Below are 20,001 nucleotides of genomic sequence, written 5' to 3' on the forward strand. Positions count from 1 at the left end.
CAGTTTTGATCCCGTTGGGGTCCGAGTGACAAGTTTCGCTTCAGTTCTTCGGCAATTTGATGAATGTAGTGAGATAATTATGATGATATACAGCATATATGCATGATTAAAAGATATTCTTTTCGTTCAATTCACTTGTGGAAGCGAAAAAAAGGGAAAGATAAGAGAATCACGTGATATAAAAGACATAATCAGGAAAATAGCTAAGGAAAAAGGGAATATTGAAGACCGAATAATGTTATCTACCCTGCTTGGTCTACCTAAAGCACCTTTCTCGCAACCTAATGTCCAGAGCCTACTCTTTGCCTTCAAGGGTGAATGTCCAATATGGATTTGCGAAGATTGTGTCTTCCAGGTTTGAATTGATCTTTAAGTCGGGATTCGGATATTCCAAGCTAAAATCAGATTAGATGGAATGGTAACGTCAGCTCAGTTGCGAGTGGGAAACAACTGAATTATATAGTCGTTTCGCGTAATTGGTACTATTTATGGTTTCAAAATGCTCATGCTCACCTCCTCAGCCAATTCCCTGTAAGGCAATGACTTGTAGGCCAAATCGACAGCTCGTTCCAACAGAACCTTCTTAGCTTCAATAGGGAAAATACCCTTACCAGGGGAGCTAGTTGTATCCGTTTTTTTCTGCTCTTTGGAAGGTGTAGAAGGTCCCAAGTCATGGGCGTGCCTTCCCGGTTTCTTTTGAGGTGGTGTTGGAGTTTCTGAACTTTGCGTATTATCGAAATGATCCTCCCCTTCGGAAGGGTATTTGGGCATATTGTATTTCTGAGAAGAAGGAGGTGGAGTGATTGAATGGGAGTTGGATCTTTCACGTTTAGGTTTCATGTCATCTGGTTGGACTCCAGGTTTCTTTTTGGTCATTGTTTGAAGATTATTACGAATGAAGTGGATTGATAGAGAGAAGAAAATGAAAGAAGACCGAATAATCTTGTTGTATGTTTTGATGTAACCATGTGATCTAAGCGATTACAAACATCCATCATTCAAAGGACCCTCTCAATTCCGCAACATAAAACATGAGATGGCAACGAGGATATGTCCCCGCACATAAAAGTACCTTTTGGATCCGCCTGCTAGATTGATGAAATCTTTTAGTACTGCACATGCGCAACCCGTCCCTCACGTCAATACTAAGAACGAAGTAAGGAATCAATCGCCCGAGATGCAGCCATGTAATCGTGCCAGCAAAGTGTAATCTACTTTAGGATACATTCGCACTAATTACGAAGTAACAGTTCTGCTTATAATTCCTATATAGTACCTTCTTTCAAGGGCTTTTATGAGTGAAGCACACGTCAAGTAGTAAGTAGTACAAGTGAGAGCTTTGGATTGATTCTGAGAACACATACCAACACAATTTCATCTAATTACCCCTGTCTAAAAGTGCATTATGTATATTTCGATGCAAATACTCGTTTTTACATGGAGATGGTCCGAAAATGCCCAATTATGACGTTATACGAGAATCTATGAACTTTGGTCCCGCAATTATATTCCCTTAAAATCAAAACCCAAATTAATGGTATTTCCTTAAAAAATATCGATCATTTGGGACCCTCACATATTCAATTTTATTAGACTTCCCGTAATTCATCAAATTCCTCATAACACACATGTAATTTCCTGATCATGTGTGTCGATTAATCACGTCACATATATCAAGAGGATGTGGGGCTGAAGTCTACTGGTTTGTTTTTTTCCTGGAGGGGCTAGTCATAACTCATGCTTAAAGAATAAAAGTTATCAATTGGAGCTAAATTAATTAAATCCACAGGAAAGATGCTTTATTCGCTTCAGCTGATTTTTGCTGGAGGTTTTCATTGAATTCAATAACGGGGACGTGCATGATGATCACAGTCTATCATAAATGATGCATTAAAGTCAAAAGGACTATATGTAAATATATATATATATATATATATATATATATGTATATTTGTTAAAATCTTCCTTTCAAAATCTGTATACTGATCATTGATCGATCTTTACTAACAAGTATTCATAAATTCAAAATGCGATTCACCTTATTTACAATATTAGCAATATTACCTGGAATATTAGCTATTCCAATCAAATTGGCTAATCGAGATGCATTATCAGATAATATAGCTTCATCAGTATCTACTACAAATGAATTAGGTACAGAATTACAATCTATAATAAATAGAATTAGTGAGTTTTAACTGCTTTAATATATGAAATATGGTAATTACATTATAAACAATTTAAACTAATTTCTTTTATTTGTTATATATTAAAGAATCTGATCCATTATTAGTCGGAGAAGAATATGAAGATAATTCTGAAACAACAAAATATAATATCTTAGATGGGATTGAATCAGCTTTCAAAATTGCAATTGATTCAACAGAATCATTACCTTCTAATTTAATTACATCAACAAATCCAACTTCAGAATTATTATCAGATTATGGACCTTTAATTAAAGCTTTAACAAATAGTATTTTTTATAGTTTAATTGATCTTAAATTATTATCTCAAGATACAATTGGACAAGAAATACCAGGTTTTAAAGATTGGACTAATGCTTCTGAGTGAGTTTTTTTACCAATTTTTTTATTTTTTTGATTATTAATTAAAAATAATACATGAATTTAACTAATTATATATTTTATTTTTTGAATTTTTATCTAATTTTAAGTCAACAAACTTATGAATTTGTAAAATCTTTAAATGTTAAATATCAAGGTTTAATAAATGATCTTGCTAATACTGTTGGAGAAGATACAACTTTAGGAAAAGGATTAAAATCTTTAGGTGGTCAAACATTTTATCTTCTTTTCGATCATATTTACCCTTCTTAGAAAAAATTCGTATAATATATTAGCCGACGAGCATTTATACCATATTGACTTCTTAAGTTATTATAATACCGACCAAGTTTGATTTGTTATTGACTTTCTCATTGTATATATACTTTATTTAAATGAAATGAAAATTCGATGAAAATGCATTTATTGCTTTCTGTACTATCACAGGAGCTGATAACTTTAGATATTCCGATACATTTTTAAATATTCTAATTAATACAAGTATAAATTTGGTTTTTTTTAGTTTTATTGTCTTAAATCAACTCCCATATCTTCCCATAACCTTCCTAAACAACTATCATCTTCTTCTCCCCATCCTTTTGAAATAGCTTTTGTAAATTGTTGAGCAGTAGCTTGACCCAGAAATAAAGGTGTATTAAGTTTTTTAGCTTCATTTAAAATTAAATTCAAATCTTTTAACATTGTAGAAGTAGTTGCATGTGGAGATGAAGGAGGATTTAACATTCTCGGAACACCTGTAAACAAAATTTTAATTATGTTTTTGGTTAAAATCAAGAAAAATAAACTTTTTGAGAAAATTCTCAAACTTACGATCAACCATCATATAACTCCAAGCTGCACCATTTTTAACAACTTCAAAAACTTTATTTATATTCATTCCTTTATATTTTGCGAAATTTAAAGCTTCTGCAGTAACTGATAAATGTATAGTAGCTAAAAGATTATTTAATAATTTAATTTTTAATCCATTACCAATTCCACCAGGTATAAAATGAAGATTTTCATTTTCATTAATTTCAGATTTAGATTTTGATGAAGATAAAATATATAAAATCCAATATACTTTTGATAATGCCTCTTCTTTACCTGATGCGAAGATTGATAAATCTCCTATTAATGCTCTTGAAGGTCCGCCAGAAATAGGAGCATCAATAACTTGAATTTTTTTATTCAAATTATCTAATTGAGATTGAATGAAAATAGCTTCACTTGGTGATATTGTTGAAGTAATGATAACGGTACTACTTTCTGGTAAATCTATAATCAGATTAAAAATTTTAGTACCAGTCAATTATCGTTAAGCTACATAATGATAATTATTGACTAACCCGAAGCAATACCAGATTTTCCATCTGATCCAAATAAAACATTTTGAATTTGTTTCGCATCGTTTACAGCGAATAAAATATTTTCAACATCTTTAGCAATTGTAGATAAATCACTAGTAATCTCTCCACCATCTTCAGAAAATTTATCAAGATTGTTTTTATTAATATCATATCCAATAACATTAATTTCAGATTTTTTCAAAATTTTAGCAATTGGTAATCCAATTATACCTAATCCAATAATTAATAATTTTTGTTGTTTATTATTGAATTCTTCGAAATTTGATGGTATTGGTTCAATTTTTAATTCTTTTGAATTATTTTCTTCTTCTTCAATTGTACCTTTTTCTGAAATTGATTTTCCACCAAAATTTTCCCATAATTTTGAAATTAATCCATCATCTTCTTTTTGCATACCTGAACCAATTGCTGTTAAAAAAATTTGTTCAGAAATTGAACTTAAAGGTAATGGAAATTTTAATAATCTTGATTCATCCATCACAATTCCAATATCTTTTGAAATTATTGTCATTGCTGATTTTGGTATTCCATCATGATTTAATGACCATGGTACTCTATGTCTAACTAAAAGAAGTTTTTTTAAAACAAAACGCATTAATAATCTTTTTTTTTTGAAAAAGAAAAAAAAAAAAACAAAAAAAGGGATTGAAATGGATATTAAATATAAAAAAAAAACTTACACATAAAAGAATCACCTGATGAACCTTTAATAACATTATAAAATAATCTAACGTTTAATCCCCAATTTTTACATAAAGCAATAACTTCACCTTGTGATAAAATTTGACAAGCACAAAAAACTTGATTAATTAATTTAAAATTTGATGCTATTCCAACTTTTTCACCTACAATACTTAATCCACCAATTGGTTTTTTAGTTAAAGAATTTAAAATTTCTTTTGAACGTTCAATTGATGAAGAAGTACCTGAAGTCATTATTGTTAATTCACCTGTTTCTGCTCTAGTTGATCCACCAGAAACAGGACAATCACATAACTAAAAAATTGATTAATACTTATTATTATATTATTTTCTTTTATTTATAATGAAAATCAACTTACTCCAATATTTTTTCCTAATGCATCTAATCTTTCTGCTAAACTAATAAGAAAATTAGGAGGTACAGTTGAAAAACAAATAATAACTGAATCTTTTTCAAGTACTAAAATTCCAAATTTAATAAAGAATAATAATTAGTTCTTAACGTATGAATCAAATTCAAATATAACATTTTGACATGATATGGATATTCACCTTCAGCTACTTTACCATTTCCAAATAAAACATCTTCAACTTGAATAGAATTAACAACCATTAATCCTAATACTTGTATATCTTTAGCAACTTCAAAAGGTTTATTAAAACCTTTTGCTCCTTTTTTTATAACTTTTTCTAAAGATGGTTTATAAACATCAAATACTTTTACTTCATATCCTTGTGAAACTAAACTCTGAATATATATAATGAAAAACATCAACAAAATAATTCCACAAATTTAACGAACTTATAATAATCGTAATGAACAAAAATCGAAAACTAACTGATGCCATTCCACTTCCCATTGCTCCTAAACCTATCCAACCTACTTTTATATCTTTTGTCATTTTGTTGAGATTTATTTCGTTAAATTATTAATTGACTGAAAGTTTTGATTTCGATTATTTCGATATGCAATTGTTATAATAATAAGATGATTGACTGGAGATAGTCCTACATACATCGTAAGTACTTTCATTCCCATATATATGCGACTCTTAAGTAGTGTGATAGTATACTCGGTAAAATCGTGGTCATCCTCCACCTTCAACGGCCCGATATCACCGGCAATCTGCCGTAAACAACTTCGGCCGTACTAAAGCCAAAAGAGAAACATCTGCATACTCAATTCATTTATGCATTCATGCAATGATATCACTTATTTTCTATTCTCACTACACTGAAAGTACCCGCATATAACAACTTTTCTAATCCGATCATCTATCCTTGTGTACGATTCCATCTTAGTAATCTATTGTTTAGAAAGAAGAGATCTACCGGTCATTTCTATATTTCAATCCATGTCAGCTCGTCATTGGGCTGCTTCGCTTGCGAGTCTCGCAAAAGCTTACCTTCTGGTTGGGGAAGACCTAAAATAGCCAAGATTGTAGGAGCTACATCAGCCAAAGCTCCTGGTTCAGAAGATACTTCAAGAGCTCCCTTATCACCAGTCACAATAAATGGAACGTGGTCTGAACAAATAGATGCATCAGCTGGGATCCGAAAGCATGAGCTACTTAAAGATGATTGCTTACTGGTGGTGTGAGCAGTGTGTGGGTTTCCGGTAACTGGGTCCAACATTTGTTCAGCGTTACCGTGATCGGCAGTGACACACAATACGTAGCCTGCTTCTTCACAAGCATCGTAGACTGTCTTGACGGCCTTGTCGGTAGCTGTGATAGCTTTGACAGCGGCTTCGTAATCACCAGTGTGACCGACCTGTCGAGATAATTACTTCAGCTACTTACTAGAGAGCCCTGTACGTATCAAAGGGAAGCAAGACGTACCATATCAGGAGGAGCAAAGTTACACATAACGAACTCAAATTCATCGGATTTGACGACTTCAGCGACTTTATCAGCTACACCTTGGACTGACATCTCGGGTTGTTTATCGTAAGTTGCAACCTTGGGCGAAGGAATCATTTCTCTTTGTTCGTTTAGGAATTGCTTCTCAACTCCACCGTTGAAGAAGAAAGTAACGTGAGCGTATTTCTCAGTTTCTACGTAGAGATCATACTTTCAGCTATTGACTATCCTATTAAAACAACCGTTCGAAAAGCCAGTATAACTCACCAGCGATGTGAGATTGCTTGACACCCTGTTTACCCAACCATTCGGCTAGGACGTTGGTCATTCCCTGAGGTGGGAAAGCAATGTTGAATGGGAACTCAGCGTTGTATCTGGACATGGTGGTGATGTTCTACAGCCGAAGATCAGTTATCACTCTTTGAAGGATGCTGGACAAAGATCTAGGCGGGTGTGTACTTACCAAATCTTCAGGGACATTGACTTCCATAGGCTTGTCAGGGAGACCGAGAACGGAAGCGATCTCTCGCATTCTGTCAGATCGGTAGTTAAACAAGAAAAGTGTGTCTCCCTCTGCAATAAAGCCCACATGTCAGCGACTTCCTAACGATCCGTCTCACCTCCCACCTACCCCTCCCCCGCCTGCGTCCGAGTGTCTCTTGATTCTGACCAGAGATCATCTCGAGTACGCTTCAAATCTCCCTTCCATTTGCATCCGTCGTGGATCTCCAGCTCTGACTCGCTCGCCTTTGATAAATAATTCATACTCACTCTTGATTCTGGAATCTTCACTACCTGAAATGATAGGTTTAATAAATTCATCCGTTATTCCATTCTCATAACCTTTTTCAACATCTGCAATCAAAATTTCTTGTGTAGATTTATCTCCTTTACCTTCAACTAAACCTTCAATAGCAATTTTGATTCTATCCCATCTCTTATCTCTATCCATAGCATAATATCTTCCAATAACAGTTGAAATTTCTCCAATTCCAATTTCTTTAATATAATCTTGTAATTGACCAATATATTTAGTTGCTGATTTAGGAGCTGTATCTCTTCCATCACCAAAGAAATGAATGTAAACGTGAGGAATTTCATGTTTTTTAGCTACTTTAAGTAAAGCGAATAAATGTTGAATGTGAGAATGAACACCTCCATCTGAGATAAGACCTGCTAAGTGTAATCTACCTGAATTTGATTTAGCGTGTTCCATAGCTTGAACAATTGCTGGTTGATTTTGGAATTCATCTTTCTTGATTGCTAAGCGAAATAAATGGGAAACATTAGTAGGGGATTGAGATTTGCAAACTCAGATGACTTGACTGACTTTGATCAATCTTGACGATATCTTGCCATACAATTCGACCAGCACCAATGTTCAAGTGACTGCAAATCGTAGATTGATCAGCGTCGAATTCCGACCAGGATACATACATAACATATAGGTACGTCAGAACAGGTATTGTTGGATTCCCAACGGACAATAGAGTAGAGTAAAGCCAACTTACCCTACTTCGGAATTACCCATTAAACCCTCTTTCAAACCAACAGCTAAACCATGAGCTTCAAGTTCTACGAAATTATGTTTATCCCTTATAGCATCCATATGTGTGGTATCTCCATGGAAAATTGCATTTCCTTTTTCGTTATCCGATAAACCCCATCCATCGTGAACGCTATCACAGTGAGGACGGATGATATCAGTAAATTATCCACTAGATACTGGGTTTGATTGATGAGACCCGGTATGTGAGAAATGTTCATTACTAAACTCACATTAAGCAGACCTTTTCTGAAAGATTATTTACATAACTCATCAGCTCAGTTCTTTTAACTCGCAGTCAATCTGAAGAACGTTGACCATTGTTATCAGTTTGATAGAAATAACAACTCACTCTTAACTTGAACAGAATCTGTCTTTTGTTTCTTAGCATCTTGCGCTATCTCGGGTGAAGCTGCTGATCTAGTTGCCATTTTGTTTTGGAAACTGCTTGACAGTGTATTTGTACTTGAAGAGGAAAAGAAAGGAAGAAAGGATAATATAGAAATACTAGTAGTCAATGAAAGGAAAAGTTAAGAATAACCAGGAAGAGTACTAGTATTTACGTCACTATAATTTATCGCTCAATTGTAATTGGGGGAAAATTTGATTCCGTCATAAATGGTTCAGAATCAATTCAAGCGAATTATAGATAAGCGTCATGAGCATGATTGAAATTGGGAACAGCTTGGAAAGACGTTATTTATGCATTGTGATTTCATCTAATTACAATTGTATATCTTCTTTACCACTCTCGAAATCATCAGCTGGTCTTCACTATCTATCCCACCACTCGATGTAATTTTTGAATATCTAACAATAATTTGAAATCAGCTAACAATGCTATATCGGAGGCGAAAGATGAAAGCAAACTCACCACTTAAAAGTATATCACCTTGTTTTATAACTTGTTCATAAACTAAACTCTTATTTTGATTTTCAAGTTTTTGAGTAGTTATAATTCCAGATACTTTATCAATTGTACAATTTAATCTTCCATTACTTATAAATTTACTCAAATCCCTATCAATGAAAGATTCTGAAACTCCAAATGTTTTAGCCATTCTTTCTATTGTTAAAGATCTATATGATTCAAGTAATTGTGAATAACTTTTAATTCTCATTTCTCTTATATAATATCTTGAATGTTTTTCTAACAATGGATTTGTTAATAAGTATATTTGTTCTACTTCAGCTAAAGCCGAGAAAAATTCTGAATAATTCGATTTATATAGAGATTCTGTCATTTTTTCAAGTTGTGGTATAGATGTTACTGTGCTTTTGATTTCGGAACTTGCTAAAATCTGAAAAAAATAAAATAAAAAATCAGTTCAGCATTTCTCCTTTGCGTTTAACGAGATTGAGATCATCGTCCGGAGGATACATATTCCCAGTACTACAGATTTCGACGTATCCGTCGATTTGAACCGGGCATCGCATCGTCTTATGCTTACCAAATATACCAGGACGCCAACCAGATAATTACTCACCTTACTCTTGATTCCTTTCCTATCACATCCCACACCAGCAGCGAGCACAGTCAAAGCTACGAAATCTTCATATTCCATCAACTCCGTAGCAGTGAATGTCGATAGAGAATCAATGAGTAGTTCGGCAGCTTCTTTAAATTCCCTTATTGAAAGATGGTGGATTGCTCGATAGACCTTTAATCGATTTCGTCTATCCCAATCACCTCCAGAATCAATCAAGCTATGACGGGTAACAAACAGATCAGTCGTAACTCATGAGTATTGAAGACTAGATTGTAGAATATAGCAACAAAAGCAAGAACTATATCCTCAGTGAACGGTAACTTACTCGCTCGCACGGGTGATATTCGTAGTTACCAAATGAGTATCTTGGAAGAATAGTCCAATCCTAACCATAGCGAGAACTAAATCTATCCTTGCTCCTAAGCCTGCAGTTTTCTCCAAAGCATTTTCGATCGCTGGAAGAGCTCTTTCCTAAATCGCCAATAAACAAGGCATTAATATTTGACATAACTTCGATCACTGAATGGATGATTGTTAATACGACTCAAGACCTACCTTATCACCTATCCTAGTCAAATACATAGCTTTCTCTCTCAAAGTCTCACTGATCTCACTATCACCTTGATTTTCTTCATCATCTTTCAATTTCTTTTCAAACTCTTCTAATTTTTCATTATTCTTCTTTTCTATTGTATTTATTAAATCTGATTTATCCGATGATATACTTTTCAAATAAGGTGCCATTTCTATAGTAATCACAATCAGCTAGAACTGAAAACTACCACAAATACCTTTGGATGATGGTCTAGATGACTTACCGTCCTCTTCGACTGCTTTCCAAAATGAAGTGCTAGCTTCATCTTTCAATCGCTCAACATTATTTATCTGATAATACCATGTTGCAACTTTGAGGTTTGGGTATGGGAGAGGAACACCATCGTCTGCCATCTTGAATTGAGTATGACTAAGGTATAACGAGACGAGTTAATATAGCTATAGTCAATTATAGTGCTTGGATAAAGTTGAATTGATCATCGTATATTGTATTGTATTGTATTGTATTGTATTACACGGTGACGACGCGATATAAAGTGATTAGATGGGGGTATCATATATAATAATGATTAATGTGATTTAATGTGTTTCAGGGTAATGATCATATTATTATTATACCCCGTGTATCGCCTCGTCTTTTGTATGTTATGACTTTTTCACCTTCTGTTTAATCAGTTCGTCATTTTAAAGATTTGTCTTTAGATAATTATCATAAGTCGACCTATCATCGTCACCTTCAGCTTTATAACGAGGAAAACAAAAAGATCGCAGCAACATCGGCCGAGCTCAAACTATCGGATAGATCAAAGCAAAATACTTTGAAGCATCGTTAGGAGGAGGTACAGCTAGTTGAACGTTGTTGACGCGCCATTCGCCTTTCTTCAATAAACATCAATACTGTGGACTACCTAAATTTTTAATAATTCCCATCATACCCAGTTGATCGGTCTACCAGGGCTTGAAGCACATCTTGAAGCTTCAACTTCTTTTCCCTACCCATAATCGATTACTCTTACCCTCCTTTCTACTGGAAAATATAATACTTATTCAAAATGTCCCACGCTTTCAAATTTGGTTCTTTCGATTATTTTTGTGAACATGCAGCTTTAGTAGTTTGTCCATTATTGGGTTCTTCCCAAGGTACTATGGCTACTTGTTACAGTAGGAATGTACAATTAGGAAAACAAATCATTTTTCAACCTGGTAAGTCTATTTTACTCTTTGTTATACTAGATGTCATGGACAGAAAACGAAACTAAACTAATTTGGATCGCCTTAGCAACATGTTTCGTCCACATAGCGGCATTAGGAATGGCAGCAATTATGTTATTTCACGTACGATCGAAATACACTGCAGTTGGTAGAAAAGAAATCGTAACTTTCTTTTACATGTACATGTTTGTTGAACTTTTGGCTATATTTTTGGATTCCGCTATCATACCTACAAGTCATGCGGTTTATCCCGTAAGTCAAGAACCAGTTCCGTCATCTCAGGAAATATAGGATATAAGTGCTAATGGTCAATACCTTTAGTGGTTTGCTGCAGTCTATGCTGGAGCAGTAGGAGCTTTGTATTGGTGTATATTAATCAACGGTTTTGTCGGTTTCCAACTATACGAAGATGGAACGCCAATAAGTTTATGGGTAAATCATCGCCTCTGACTGAAATAATGCTCCAAACTTTGATAGAAGGGATGATACTGACCTTTTCTCGATTACAGTTCCTTCGATTATCATGTCTTGTCATTTGGGGAATATGCTTCTTCGTAGCCATAGCGACATTCAAGGGGTACGCTTCGTTCTCATATGAAAAGCCTACCGGACTATTCGTTACCTATCTCATCTTCCCTGCCGTCTGTGCGGTCATATACTTCGTATCGCAACTACTCTTAGTAGTGAGAACACTGGATGATCGATGGGTAAGTTCATCATACTGAATGTGGTCGAGCAGGAAATTTGCTGATGAAAGTTTCTTTTCTCGCGGAATAGGTTGTCGGAGATCTCATCTTTATGGCTGGATTCTATGTTTGTGGTATTCTCCTCTTACTCGCCTTCAGCGTCACCATTTGCGACAAAGTCAACCATTACGTAGATGGAGGTGAGTTTGGTATTTTCCGAGTCACAGAAGCTATGGAAATGAAGGCTGAAACTTGTATGAATTCAGTCTTCTTCTTCTCCATGGCTATGTTGTTGACGGTGATGATGATCTACAAATACTGGGATTGTGAGTTAATCAGGTTCAGACTTTACAATCACACTTCGGAACGTCAGCTAACATCTTTATCACAGCTATCACCAAAGAAGATCTTGAATTCTCGGTTGGATCCAAAGCAGCTGTTTGGGAAGTGAAGGATCCACTAATGGCTGTGAGTAAGAATTTTGGAAAGTGCAAGATCAGTCGCAGAAGTGCTGACTCGTAATCGTGACCCTCAGAGCGGATCCGAATATTACCCAGAAGACGATGCTCAATCATCATACCGAGGTGCAGGCGGATCTCTAGTAGGTGGAATGGGAGGAAACAATTATTATGGAAATTATCCTCAGCAACAATATGGCCAACAAGCTTTCGGTCAAGGGGGATACGGAGGCGGCTATACACAAGGAAATGGTCAATATGGAGGAGGGCATTACTAATTCATCGGGAAAGTAGATAGAACCAATAAGGAAAGGAAGCCAATTTACCCGCTTCGGAGAAGGTACCGGTTATCTACAAAATGAAGCTGTTCAGAAACATTCTAACATTTCTCCCCTTCTACCATCCATAATCGTTTGTGACTCATTTCAAGATCTCCTCATTGTTCCTTCGTGTATCAGGTAATTCCCACATTCACCAATTAGCAACTTTTGTGATTTATCTGATCCGTATTTAACGACACGTTCATACTTATATCCAGCTTCTCTTTATATTTTTACTGTAATTCACGAGACAATGAATCATGATATGGACTTGATTTACGATGATTAATCAACCAATTTTTATCCGGTATCCATAGGAGCTTACTCAATTGATTTCGAGGCATAAGCATTGATTAAACAATGATGAATACAGTCAAGATCCGTTTTTCGTTGCATTAAGCACTATTATTGTTGAATTCAGGGTAATTCGATCGTAAATTCATTGTCTCGATACTTTACCTCCACGTCCGTAGTCCACGTTCAAATGACATTGAACACTTTTGATTTATTTCTTAATTCAAAATGAAATCAATTCTTTTCTATAATTTCGAAAAACCAAAATTTTCAAATACAATCGAGTCAAGGTATATACCCTTCATTGGGACCTTGTTAAAAAAGTAGAAAAAAATGACACAAAAATATGGTCATCGTCCACCAATACTTTTAACTTTAACAATTTTACCTATATCTTTAATTTTAATTTTAAATCCATTAATTCCTTTAATTATACCTAAATGGATATTTAAATTTTCAACATCATTATCATCATTAATAAAAGAAGATGAATATAAATTTCCTGCTTTACAAGCAAATTTAGGTTTTAGTTTATTAGCATTTATAATTTCTATTTGGTTAATACCTAAAGTTTCTGAAAGTTTTATTTTAAAAGGATTAAAAGGTAGAGATTTACTTAAATCTGGTGATAAATTAAATGGACCATGGGTGTGAGTTTTTAAAAAAAAATAAAAAGACATTTTGTTGATATCTAAAATAAAAAAATAGCCCCGAATCATTAGGTTTACCTTGTGCAAGTTTATATCTTGCTTTAATGATGTTATTTATTCCTTTTCCATTTTCACATTTATTTAAATCACATTCTTTTTCAAGTCCAGAAACTTTTCCTCAAAGAGAGGTGAGTAAAAAATTCAATATAATCCACAAATCAAAGGAAGAAAATACCGTTGTGCTTAATTTTTAATTTTTTTTTAAGCTCACTTTATACCTCTCTTCACTTCTTTCTTTACTTACTGCAACTTTATTAGGATTTATAGATGATTTATTCGATATAAGATGGAGACATAAATTACCAATACCTATAGTATCTGCTGTACCTACACTTTTAGTTTATTATTCTGTAGGAGGAGTTACAAGTATTGTTTTACCTAAAAGTATTGTAGGTTGGTTAAGTAGTATAGGTTTTGGTGGATTTATGAAAGGTAATATAGTTGATTTAGGTGAGTTTTAAATAATTTATCATAAAACGATTTCATGGAAATAATGAAGCTGTATATATGTATATATATATATATATTGATTCATTTTTATATTATCTTCTTTATAGGTCCAATATATTACTTATACTTAATAATGTTACCAACATTTACAACAAATTCTATTAATATATTAGCAGGTATAAATGGTGTAGAAGTTTTACAAGCACTTATAATAGCAATTTCAATTTCAATAAATGATTTAATTTTTTTACCAATTTGGTCAATTAATTTATTAAATTTATTTGGATTTAAAAATCCTGAAAATGGTAGAATATTAAATTGGGCAATTGGTGAAGTTGTTAATAGACATTTAATGAGTTTATATTTTATGATTCCTTTAATTGGAATTTGTTTAGGTTTTTTATGGCATAATTGGTAAGTTTGATTTTTTTTATTTTAAATCGAATCTATAACTAATTTTAATTATAATTATTTCTGAAAAAAAAAAAAAAGGTATCCAGCAAAAGCTTTTCCAGGTGATACATTTTGTTATTTTACTGGAATGGCTTTTTCAGCTGTTGCAATTCAAGGTCATTTTTCAAAAACTTTAATTTTATTTTTTTTACCTCAAATTTTTAATTTCATTTTAAGTTGTCCTCAATTATTTGGATTAGTAAAATGTCCAAGACATAGATTACCATCGTGAGATATTTTTTTTTGATTTCAAAAAAGATCATTTCCCACAAAAGAAAAAAGTTCTAATAAATATCTTTTATATATAGTTATGACGAAAAAACAAATTTATTAAATCCTTCAAAAGTTTTATTTGATTCTTCACCACCTAAAAAAACAATAATTGTTTTAAAATTATTATCAATTTTAAAATTAGTTAAATTAGAATATGATGTTGATGATAATAATAATAAAGAATATATTAAATCTTCAACAAATTTAACTATTTTGAATTTTTTATTAATTCATTTTGGACCTTTAAAAGAAGATAAATTATGTATTCTTATGGGATTAATTCAAGTTTTAGGAAGTTTAATTGCTTTTATAATTAGATATGGAGTTGGAAGTTGGTTTTATGGTGGTGAAAGAAGGTAAAATGAAATTGATTATTATGGTGTATGCATAATATTCAGTCTTTATCTACCAATTCTGATTGAACGTATCAACAAGTATTGAAATCATATTTTTTCGTTGTTGGATACCACAATATATCATCTTTAATTATCATCTCAAGATAAACGCAGATGATATATAAATTCAACTTGAATTACTCTATCGTTCAAATTGCATTCCCCATCCACCATTATCTTGTTTTTCAAATTTAAAATTATCAGTTGATAAACCGAAATTACTTAAAAGTGAATTACCCATTTCTTTTAATTTACCCATCATTTCATCCATTTGTTCTTTTTCTTTAATTTCAATTTGACTCGATAAATTTGATAATGATTTTTTTACAAAAGGTAAAATTGTTGATGATTTAGGTAAAATAGTTTGTAATAATGTATAATCTAATTAAAAAAAAAAAACAATAATTATTAATTAAAATAAATACTTTATCAACTTGTAAAAAAATCAAAAGAGATTTTTTACCTTCTTTAGCAGATAATAATGCTGTTAAATCTCCTATTCTCTCATTTGATGTAGCTCTTCTATGTAATCCTTTTACATATTTTGGATCAATTTTTAAAGCTACAATATAAAAGTATCAGTATGAAATATGTATAAGATTCCGACATTGATTGAGTTGTTAAAAGCTTGCTTACCTTCTGTACAAGCTTCTACAGCCTTCTTATCATCTTTCTAAAAAAGTATTACAAGTCAATTTAGCGAAATATTAAATTTGTTTATTGAAAAATCAAAGTTAAACAGACAATAGCAATATAACAAGCTGCTAAATTACCCCAAACAGCTTTAGTTAATTCTTTAATTTCTAATTGTATATTAATTCTATCAGATTCTTCTTGATTGGAATTATTAAGTTTATTTGAATTTTCTTGAATTTTAAAAGCTTCTTCATCAGTTACTTCTTCTATTCCACTATTGGATATTTTCACTTTTTCTTCTTGTTCTTTTATTATTTCCTTTTGATCAAGTTCAGGAGTAGGTGGTAAATGATTTATAGCTTTTAAATAAAATTCAATAGCTTTTTCATAATTTGGTGGTTTATTTTTAAATAATTCATTACCATTTTCTTTTAATTTTTTGGCTTTAAAAAGTAAATCCTACAAACGAAATATATATTAGATAAAAACGAAAACTCCTTTTAACATGATAATTTTGGACTTTTTTAGATTTCATGAAAATAAAAAAAAGGGAAACTCACTTTTAGCTCATCATTATTAAATTTAGCTTCTTCTGGTTCAATTATATCTTCTTCAGCATCTTCCCAAATATCTATTTCATCATCTGAATTTTCATTATTTAAATTTAAAGATTGATTATATTCATCTTTCGAAGTTACATTATCTTTATCATTGCTTTTAGATGATTTCGAACTTTCACCATGATTTTCTCCCCATTGATGAAATGTTTCTTTAGCCCATGAAGGAGGTTCAAATTTCCTTGCATCGAAAGTAGGTAAATCGTCAAAAGTAGGTTCTGAAATGTTTGACATGATCAAATTGATTTACTTTTGATTTGTTGAAAAGTATTATAAGGTATTTGTCAATTTGGAATATCGATTACTTGAAGATTAAGCGGAAAGAATTAACGATGTTGCAGGAAGATAGTTGGAAGTTGAGAGTATATATATATATTCATCACTTCAGTTTTAGGTTAACATATTGATCGAATGATTTACGACTTCTCTTCAAACCGCAAACAACAACCTCCACTTTGTATATCTGGTTGATTGAAATTAAGCCAAAATTCAGTAACGTTTTTGCCTGTTTAACCAAAGAATCTCGTGTTGTGAAATCTCAAAGAACTGTACTATAATATGCATAGTCTGAATACTACAAAAAGACCTTGTCACTCTGTTTTCCACTTCTCACACACCCCGCCTTGATACAGCGAAATCCGTACAAGTGGCCATAGCGACTTCAAACCTATAACGAAGCCCTAATAAATCCTTCTAAACCTCCATTAACCCATAATTCTTGTACACTTCTTCCAACTTTAGCAGCTGGGTAAACTTTTTCACCTTCTTCACCCATTTTGACTGTTACTTGACCTCGTCTAGTATCAACTTTAATTGTCCATTCATTAGGTACAACAGTTAATTCACCATCTTTTGAACCTTTACCTCTTATTCCATCTTTTGCAAATTTTTCAGTCATATCTTTAATTAAACTTGGAGATTCAACTAAAATTAATCCATTATTTATGGAGTTTCTTTTAAAAATATCACCAAAAGATCCACAAATTACTAAAGGTATTCCTGCATTTTTAATTGCAGTTGCAGCTTGTTCTCTTGAAGATCCAGTTCCGAAATTATATCCTGATAATAAAATTGCACCTGGTTTAGTGTCCGATTTCGCAGATCCGGAAGGAGAAGAAGAAGGTGAAGTCGATCGAAGATCTCTTGCTATAGCAGCGAATTTAGGATCATAGTTTTCTGTAAAATTCGAATTAGCTTTAGCTAAAATCATTGACATGTTTCATATTCAAACTCACCCATTACCACTTCGGCTTGTCTTTCAGGTGTAATATCATCTTGATAAGTATATTTACCAGGGTACATACCATCCGTGGTCAAATTATCTTGAGGAGCGAAAAGTAATGGTCCTTCAAAGTATGCTGGGAAACCATCGAGTAAAGGTTCAAGGGAAGCTTCGTCAACTTCGATCGGCGCAGCAGAATCAGAACTTTCTTCTATTATGGATATTCTGGGTTGATCAAATTGAGGTAAAGCGTTGAAATCTAAAGAATCAGGTCCACAGATATATCCTTTTGCTGCTGATGCAGCTACAACAGCTGGAGAAGCCAAATAAGCAATTGCTTCTGGCGATCCCATTCGTCCTTTATAATTTCGATTCGTAGCACTTATTCCGACTTCTCCTTTTTCTAATAACCCTACACCCAATCCTATACATGGTCCACAACCTGCTGGAAGAGTTTTCGCACCTGCATCTACTAAAGCTTGCCAATCACCTGATGATTCTGCATCTTCTTGCACTCTACTTGAAGCAGCAGCAATGTAAAATTCTACTCCATTTGCTATTTTCTTCCCTCGAAGTACGTCAGCAGCGGCAGCTATATCCGATGCACGAGAATTGGTACATGATACAAGGTAGGCTTTGTTGATTTTGATGTTCTCAGAAGCAAGTTTAGGTAAGGCAGTAGCTACTTTCACTGAATTTGGCCCAGATACGTAAGGAACTAAGGTTGATAGGTCTAAAGATAATTTGGATGCGTAGTGTGCTCCCTCGTCGGCGGTAGGTCGATTCGTTATGGCATCTTCCAAGCGAGAGGGATTAAGTCGAGGATGAGGGGAGGTAGAGTTGACAGGATCAGAAGGTTCAGGTATAGGTGCCATACTTGATGTAGAAGGCTGAGACAGGAATCTTCGAAGTTCATTCTTCTTGAATATGTTATTGTACCATTCTTCCAATTTATTATCTATTGGGAAAACACCAGCTACTGCTCCCCACTCAGTTGTCATATTTGCTATTGTCAATCTTTCGTCGATTGACAAGTGCTGTATACCATCTCCAGTGAATTCTATAGCGGCGTTCAGAACTTCATCATTGTTGAATAAACCAGCTAAAGCGACGATAACGTCTTTTCCCGTGACACCTGGTGAAAGCTTTCCATCGAGAGACACAGAGACTACCCTTGGGATTTGCCACCAGAATTTACCCGTTGCCCATATACCTCTGCCGGAAGAACCCATTTACATCAGCATTATTTGACGGATTTGAGGGTCTGTATGACCAGACTAGGTGATTCACTCACGCAGCATCAGTTCTTACTATTGCAGTACCTAGACATCCTACACCACCATAATGGTTTGAATGACTATCTGAAGCGACTACCATTCGTCCTGGGAACGCATATCCTTCTTCAACTATAATTTGATGTCCAATACCTCTTCCTGCGGGATAAAAATCAACGTTATATTGCTTAGCAAAAGCTTCAATTTTCTTATATTTATTTTGATTTGTTTCGGATTTATTTTGTACATCATGATCTAGAGTGAATACTGGTTGACGAGGATTATCAAGTTTTGAACATGATAAGGAAAGAAACTTGGATATGACTGGCCCTGTATTATCATGAGTCATTCTATACATATTCAAGAGATTAGATTAGCTTAGATTCCTTACACACCTTCATACAAGCGCGGATAGACGAATTGAAGACAGTCTATACAATCTTTCCTCATTGCATTTTTAAAGTTGCATTTGGTTCAGGAAGAAGCCCACTTACACATGTTCAGGCTTAATCATTACATAGTCACCAGCTCTAACTTTTGTACCTTGAGGTAAATCCACTGCATATTTCTGTACAATCTTTTCAATGACAGTCTGAGGATTAGATACAGTGGCGTAAAATCGTCCACTCTGTCGAGCATGTATAAATGCTAATTTTTGATGAGCACCCAGACGGGTCAGTCGTGGTAGCAGGACCATCTTATATACTGGCTAAGATGTGTTGCGTCAAGGTAGATTTTGTATCAGAGAATGAAAACAAATGAATTAATCTTGATTTTTTGTTTTGACTTTTAACTGAAATTCCGTAACTTTAATTTTTTCGAGTCCAATCAATAACCGACTTTTACATTCCTATTAAACCAATTTACGACTGTTCATCATTTTGTTGTTCATATTCGGCACATTGTATA

At 33.4% G+C, this 20,001-nt stretch overlaps 9 protein-coding genes across 9 annotated transcripts; 3 read left to right on the forward strand and 6 right to left on the reverse strand.

The window, feature by feature from the left end:
- Positions 1 to 308: 308 nt before the first annotated feature.
- Positions 309 to 876, reverse strand: I206_100757 (uncharacterized protein; the record flags this gene model as incomplete). Its single annotated transcript, XM_019152350.1, has 2 exons — positions 309 to 395; positions 514 to 876. 2 exons carry the CDS (start codon positions 874 to 876, stop codon positions 309 to 311), a joined length of 450 nt encoding a protein of 149 aa, XP_019014488.1.
- A 1,151-nt stretch (positions 877 to 2,027) lies between these two features.
- I206_100758 (uncharacterized protein) lies at positions 2,028 to 2,840 on the forward strand (the record flags this gene model as incomplete). Its single annotated transcript, XM_019152349.1, has 3 exons — positions 2,028 to 2,187; positions 2,276 to 2,570; positions 2,678 to 2,840. 3 exons carry the CDS (start codon positions 2,028 to 2,030, stop codon positions 2,838 to 2,840), a joined length of 618 nt encoding a protein of 205 aa, XP_019014487.1.
- A 252-nt stretch (positions 2,841 to 3,092) lies between these two features.
- Positions 3,093 to 5,541, reverse strand: I206_100759 (uncharacterized protein; the record flags this gene model as incomplete). The annotated part of the gene is made up of 7 exons (XM_019152348.1): positions 3,093 to 3,322; positions 3,399 to 3,845; positions 3,917 to 4,501; positions 4,618 to 4,933; positions 4,999 to 5,099; positions 5,192 to 5,387; positions 5,479 to 5,541. 7 exons carry the CDS (start codon positions 5,539 to 5,541, stop codon positions 3,093 to 3,095), a joined length of 1,938 nt encoding a protein of 645 aa, XP_019014486.1.
- A 404-nt stretch (positions 5,542 to 5,945) lies between these two features.
- Positions 5,946 to 8,478, reverse strand: I206_100760 (2,3-bisphosphoglycerate-independent phosphoglycerate mutase; the record flags this gene model as incomplete). The annotated part of the gene is made up of 11 exons (XM_019152347.2): positions 5,946 to 5,980; positions 6,046 to 6,165; positions 6,229 to 6,412; positions 6,481 to 6,695; positions 6,769 to 6,895; positions 6,965 to 7,074; positions 7,273 to 7,764; positions 7,832 to 7,890; positions 8,013 to 8,180; positions 8,281 to 8,296; positions 8,400 to 8,478. 11 exons carry the CDS (start codon positions 8,476 to 8,478, stop codon positions 5,946 to 5,948), a joined length of 1,605 nt encoding a protein of 534 aa, XP_019014485.2.
- A 347-nt stretch (positions 8,479 to 8,825) lies between these two features.
- Positions 8,826 to 10,485, reverse strand: I206_100761 (uncharacterized protein; the record flags this gene model as incomplete). The annotated part of the gene is made up of 6 exons (XM_019152346.1): positions 8,826 to 8,857; positions 8,922 to 9,348; positions 9,535 to 9,754; positions 9,863 to 10,008; positions 10,093 to 10,283; positions 10,356 to 10,485. The coding sequence occupies 6 exons, from the start codon at positions 10,483 to 10,485 to the stop codon at positions 8,826 to 8,828; spliced, it is 1,146 nt and encodes a 381-aa protein (XP_019014484.1).
- A 659-nt stretch (positions 10,486 to 11,144) lies between these two features.
- Positions 11,145 to 12,726, forward strand: I206_100762 (chitin synthase export chaperone; the record flags this gene model as incomplete). The annotated part of the gene is made up of 8 exons (XM_019152345.1): positions 11,145 to 11,295; positions 11,372 to 11,556; positions 11,626 to 11,736; positions 11,814 to 12,011; positions 12,082 to 12,190; positions 12,257 to 12,316; positions 12,382 to 12,458; positions 12,526 to 12,726. 8 exons carry the CDS (start codon positions 11,145 to 11,147, stop codon positions 12,724 to 12,726), a joined length of 1,092 nt encoding a protein of 363 aa, XP_019014483.1.
- Positions 12,727 to 13,395: 669 nt separating this feature from the next.
- I206_100763 (uncharacterized protein) lies at positions 13,396 to 15,308 on the forward strand (the record flags this gene model as incomplete). The annotated part of the gene is made up of 6 exons (XM_070202271.1): positions 13,396 to 13,712; positions 13,771 to 13,900; positions 13,979 to 14,222; positions 14,330 to 14,636; positions 14,715 to 14,903; positions 14,984 to 15,308. 6 exons carry the CDS (start codon positions 13,396 to 13,398, stop codon positions 15,306 to 15,308), a joined length of 1,512 nt encoding a protein of 503 aa, XP_070058372.1.
- A 177-nt stretch (positions 15,309 to 15,485) lies between these two features.
- I206_100764 (uncharacterized protein) lies at positions 15,486 to 16,830 on the reverse strand (the record flags this gene model as incomplete). The annotated part of the gene is made up of 5 exons (XM_019152343.1): positions 15,486 to 15,724; positions 15,807 to 15,905; positions 15,980 to 16,016; positions 16,088 to 16,438; positions 16,540 to 16,830. 5 exons carry the CDS (start codon positions 16,828 to 16,830, stop codon positions 15,486 to 15,488), a joined length of 1,017 nt encoding a protein of 338 aa, XP_019014481.1.
- A 433-nt stretch (positions 16,831 to 17,263) lies between these two features.
- Positions 17,264 to 19,789, reverse strand: I206_100765 (homoaconitase, mitochondrial; the record flags this gene model as incomplete). The annotated part of the gene is made up of 4 exons (XM_019152342.1): positions 17,264 to 17,772; positions 17,832 to 19,033; positions 19,113 to 19,442; positions 19,587 to 19,789. 4 exons carry the CDS (start codon positions 19,787 to 19,789, stop codon positions 17,264 to 17,266), a joined length of 2,244 nt encoding a protein of 747 aa, XP_019014480.1.
- Between the last annotated feature and the right edge of the window lie 212 nt (positions 19,790 to 20,001).

The sequence above is a fragment of the Kwoniella pini genome, chromosome 1, assembly GCF_000512605.2.
Source record: "Kwoniella pini CBS 10737 chromosome 1, complete sequence".
NCBI classification, from domain to species: Eukaryota; Fungi; Basidiomycota; class Tremellomycetes; order Tremellales; family Cryptococcaceae; genus Kwoniella; species Kwoniella pini.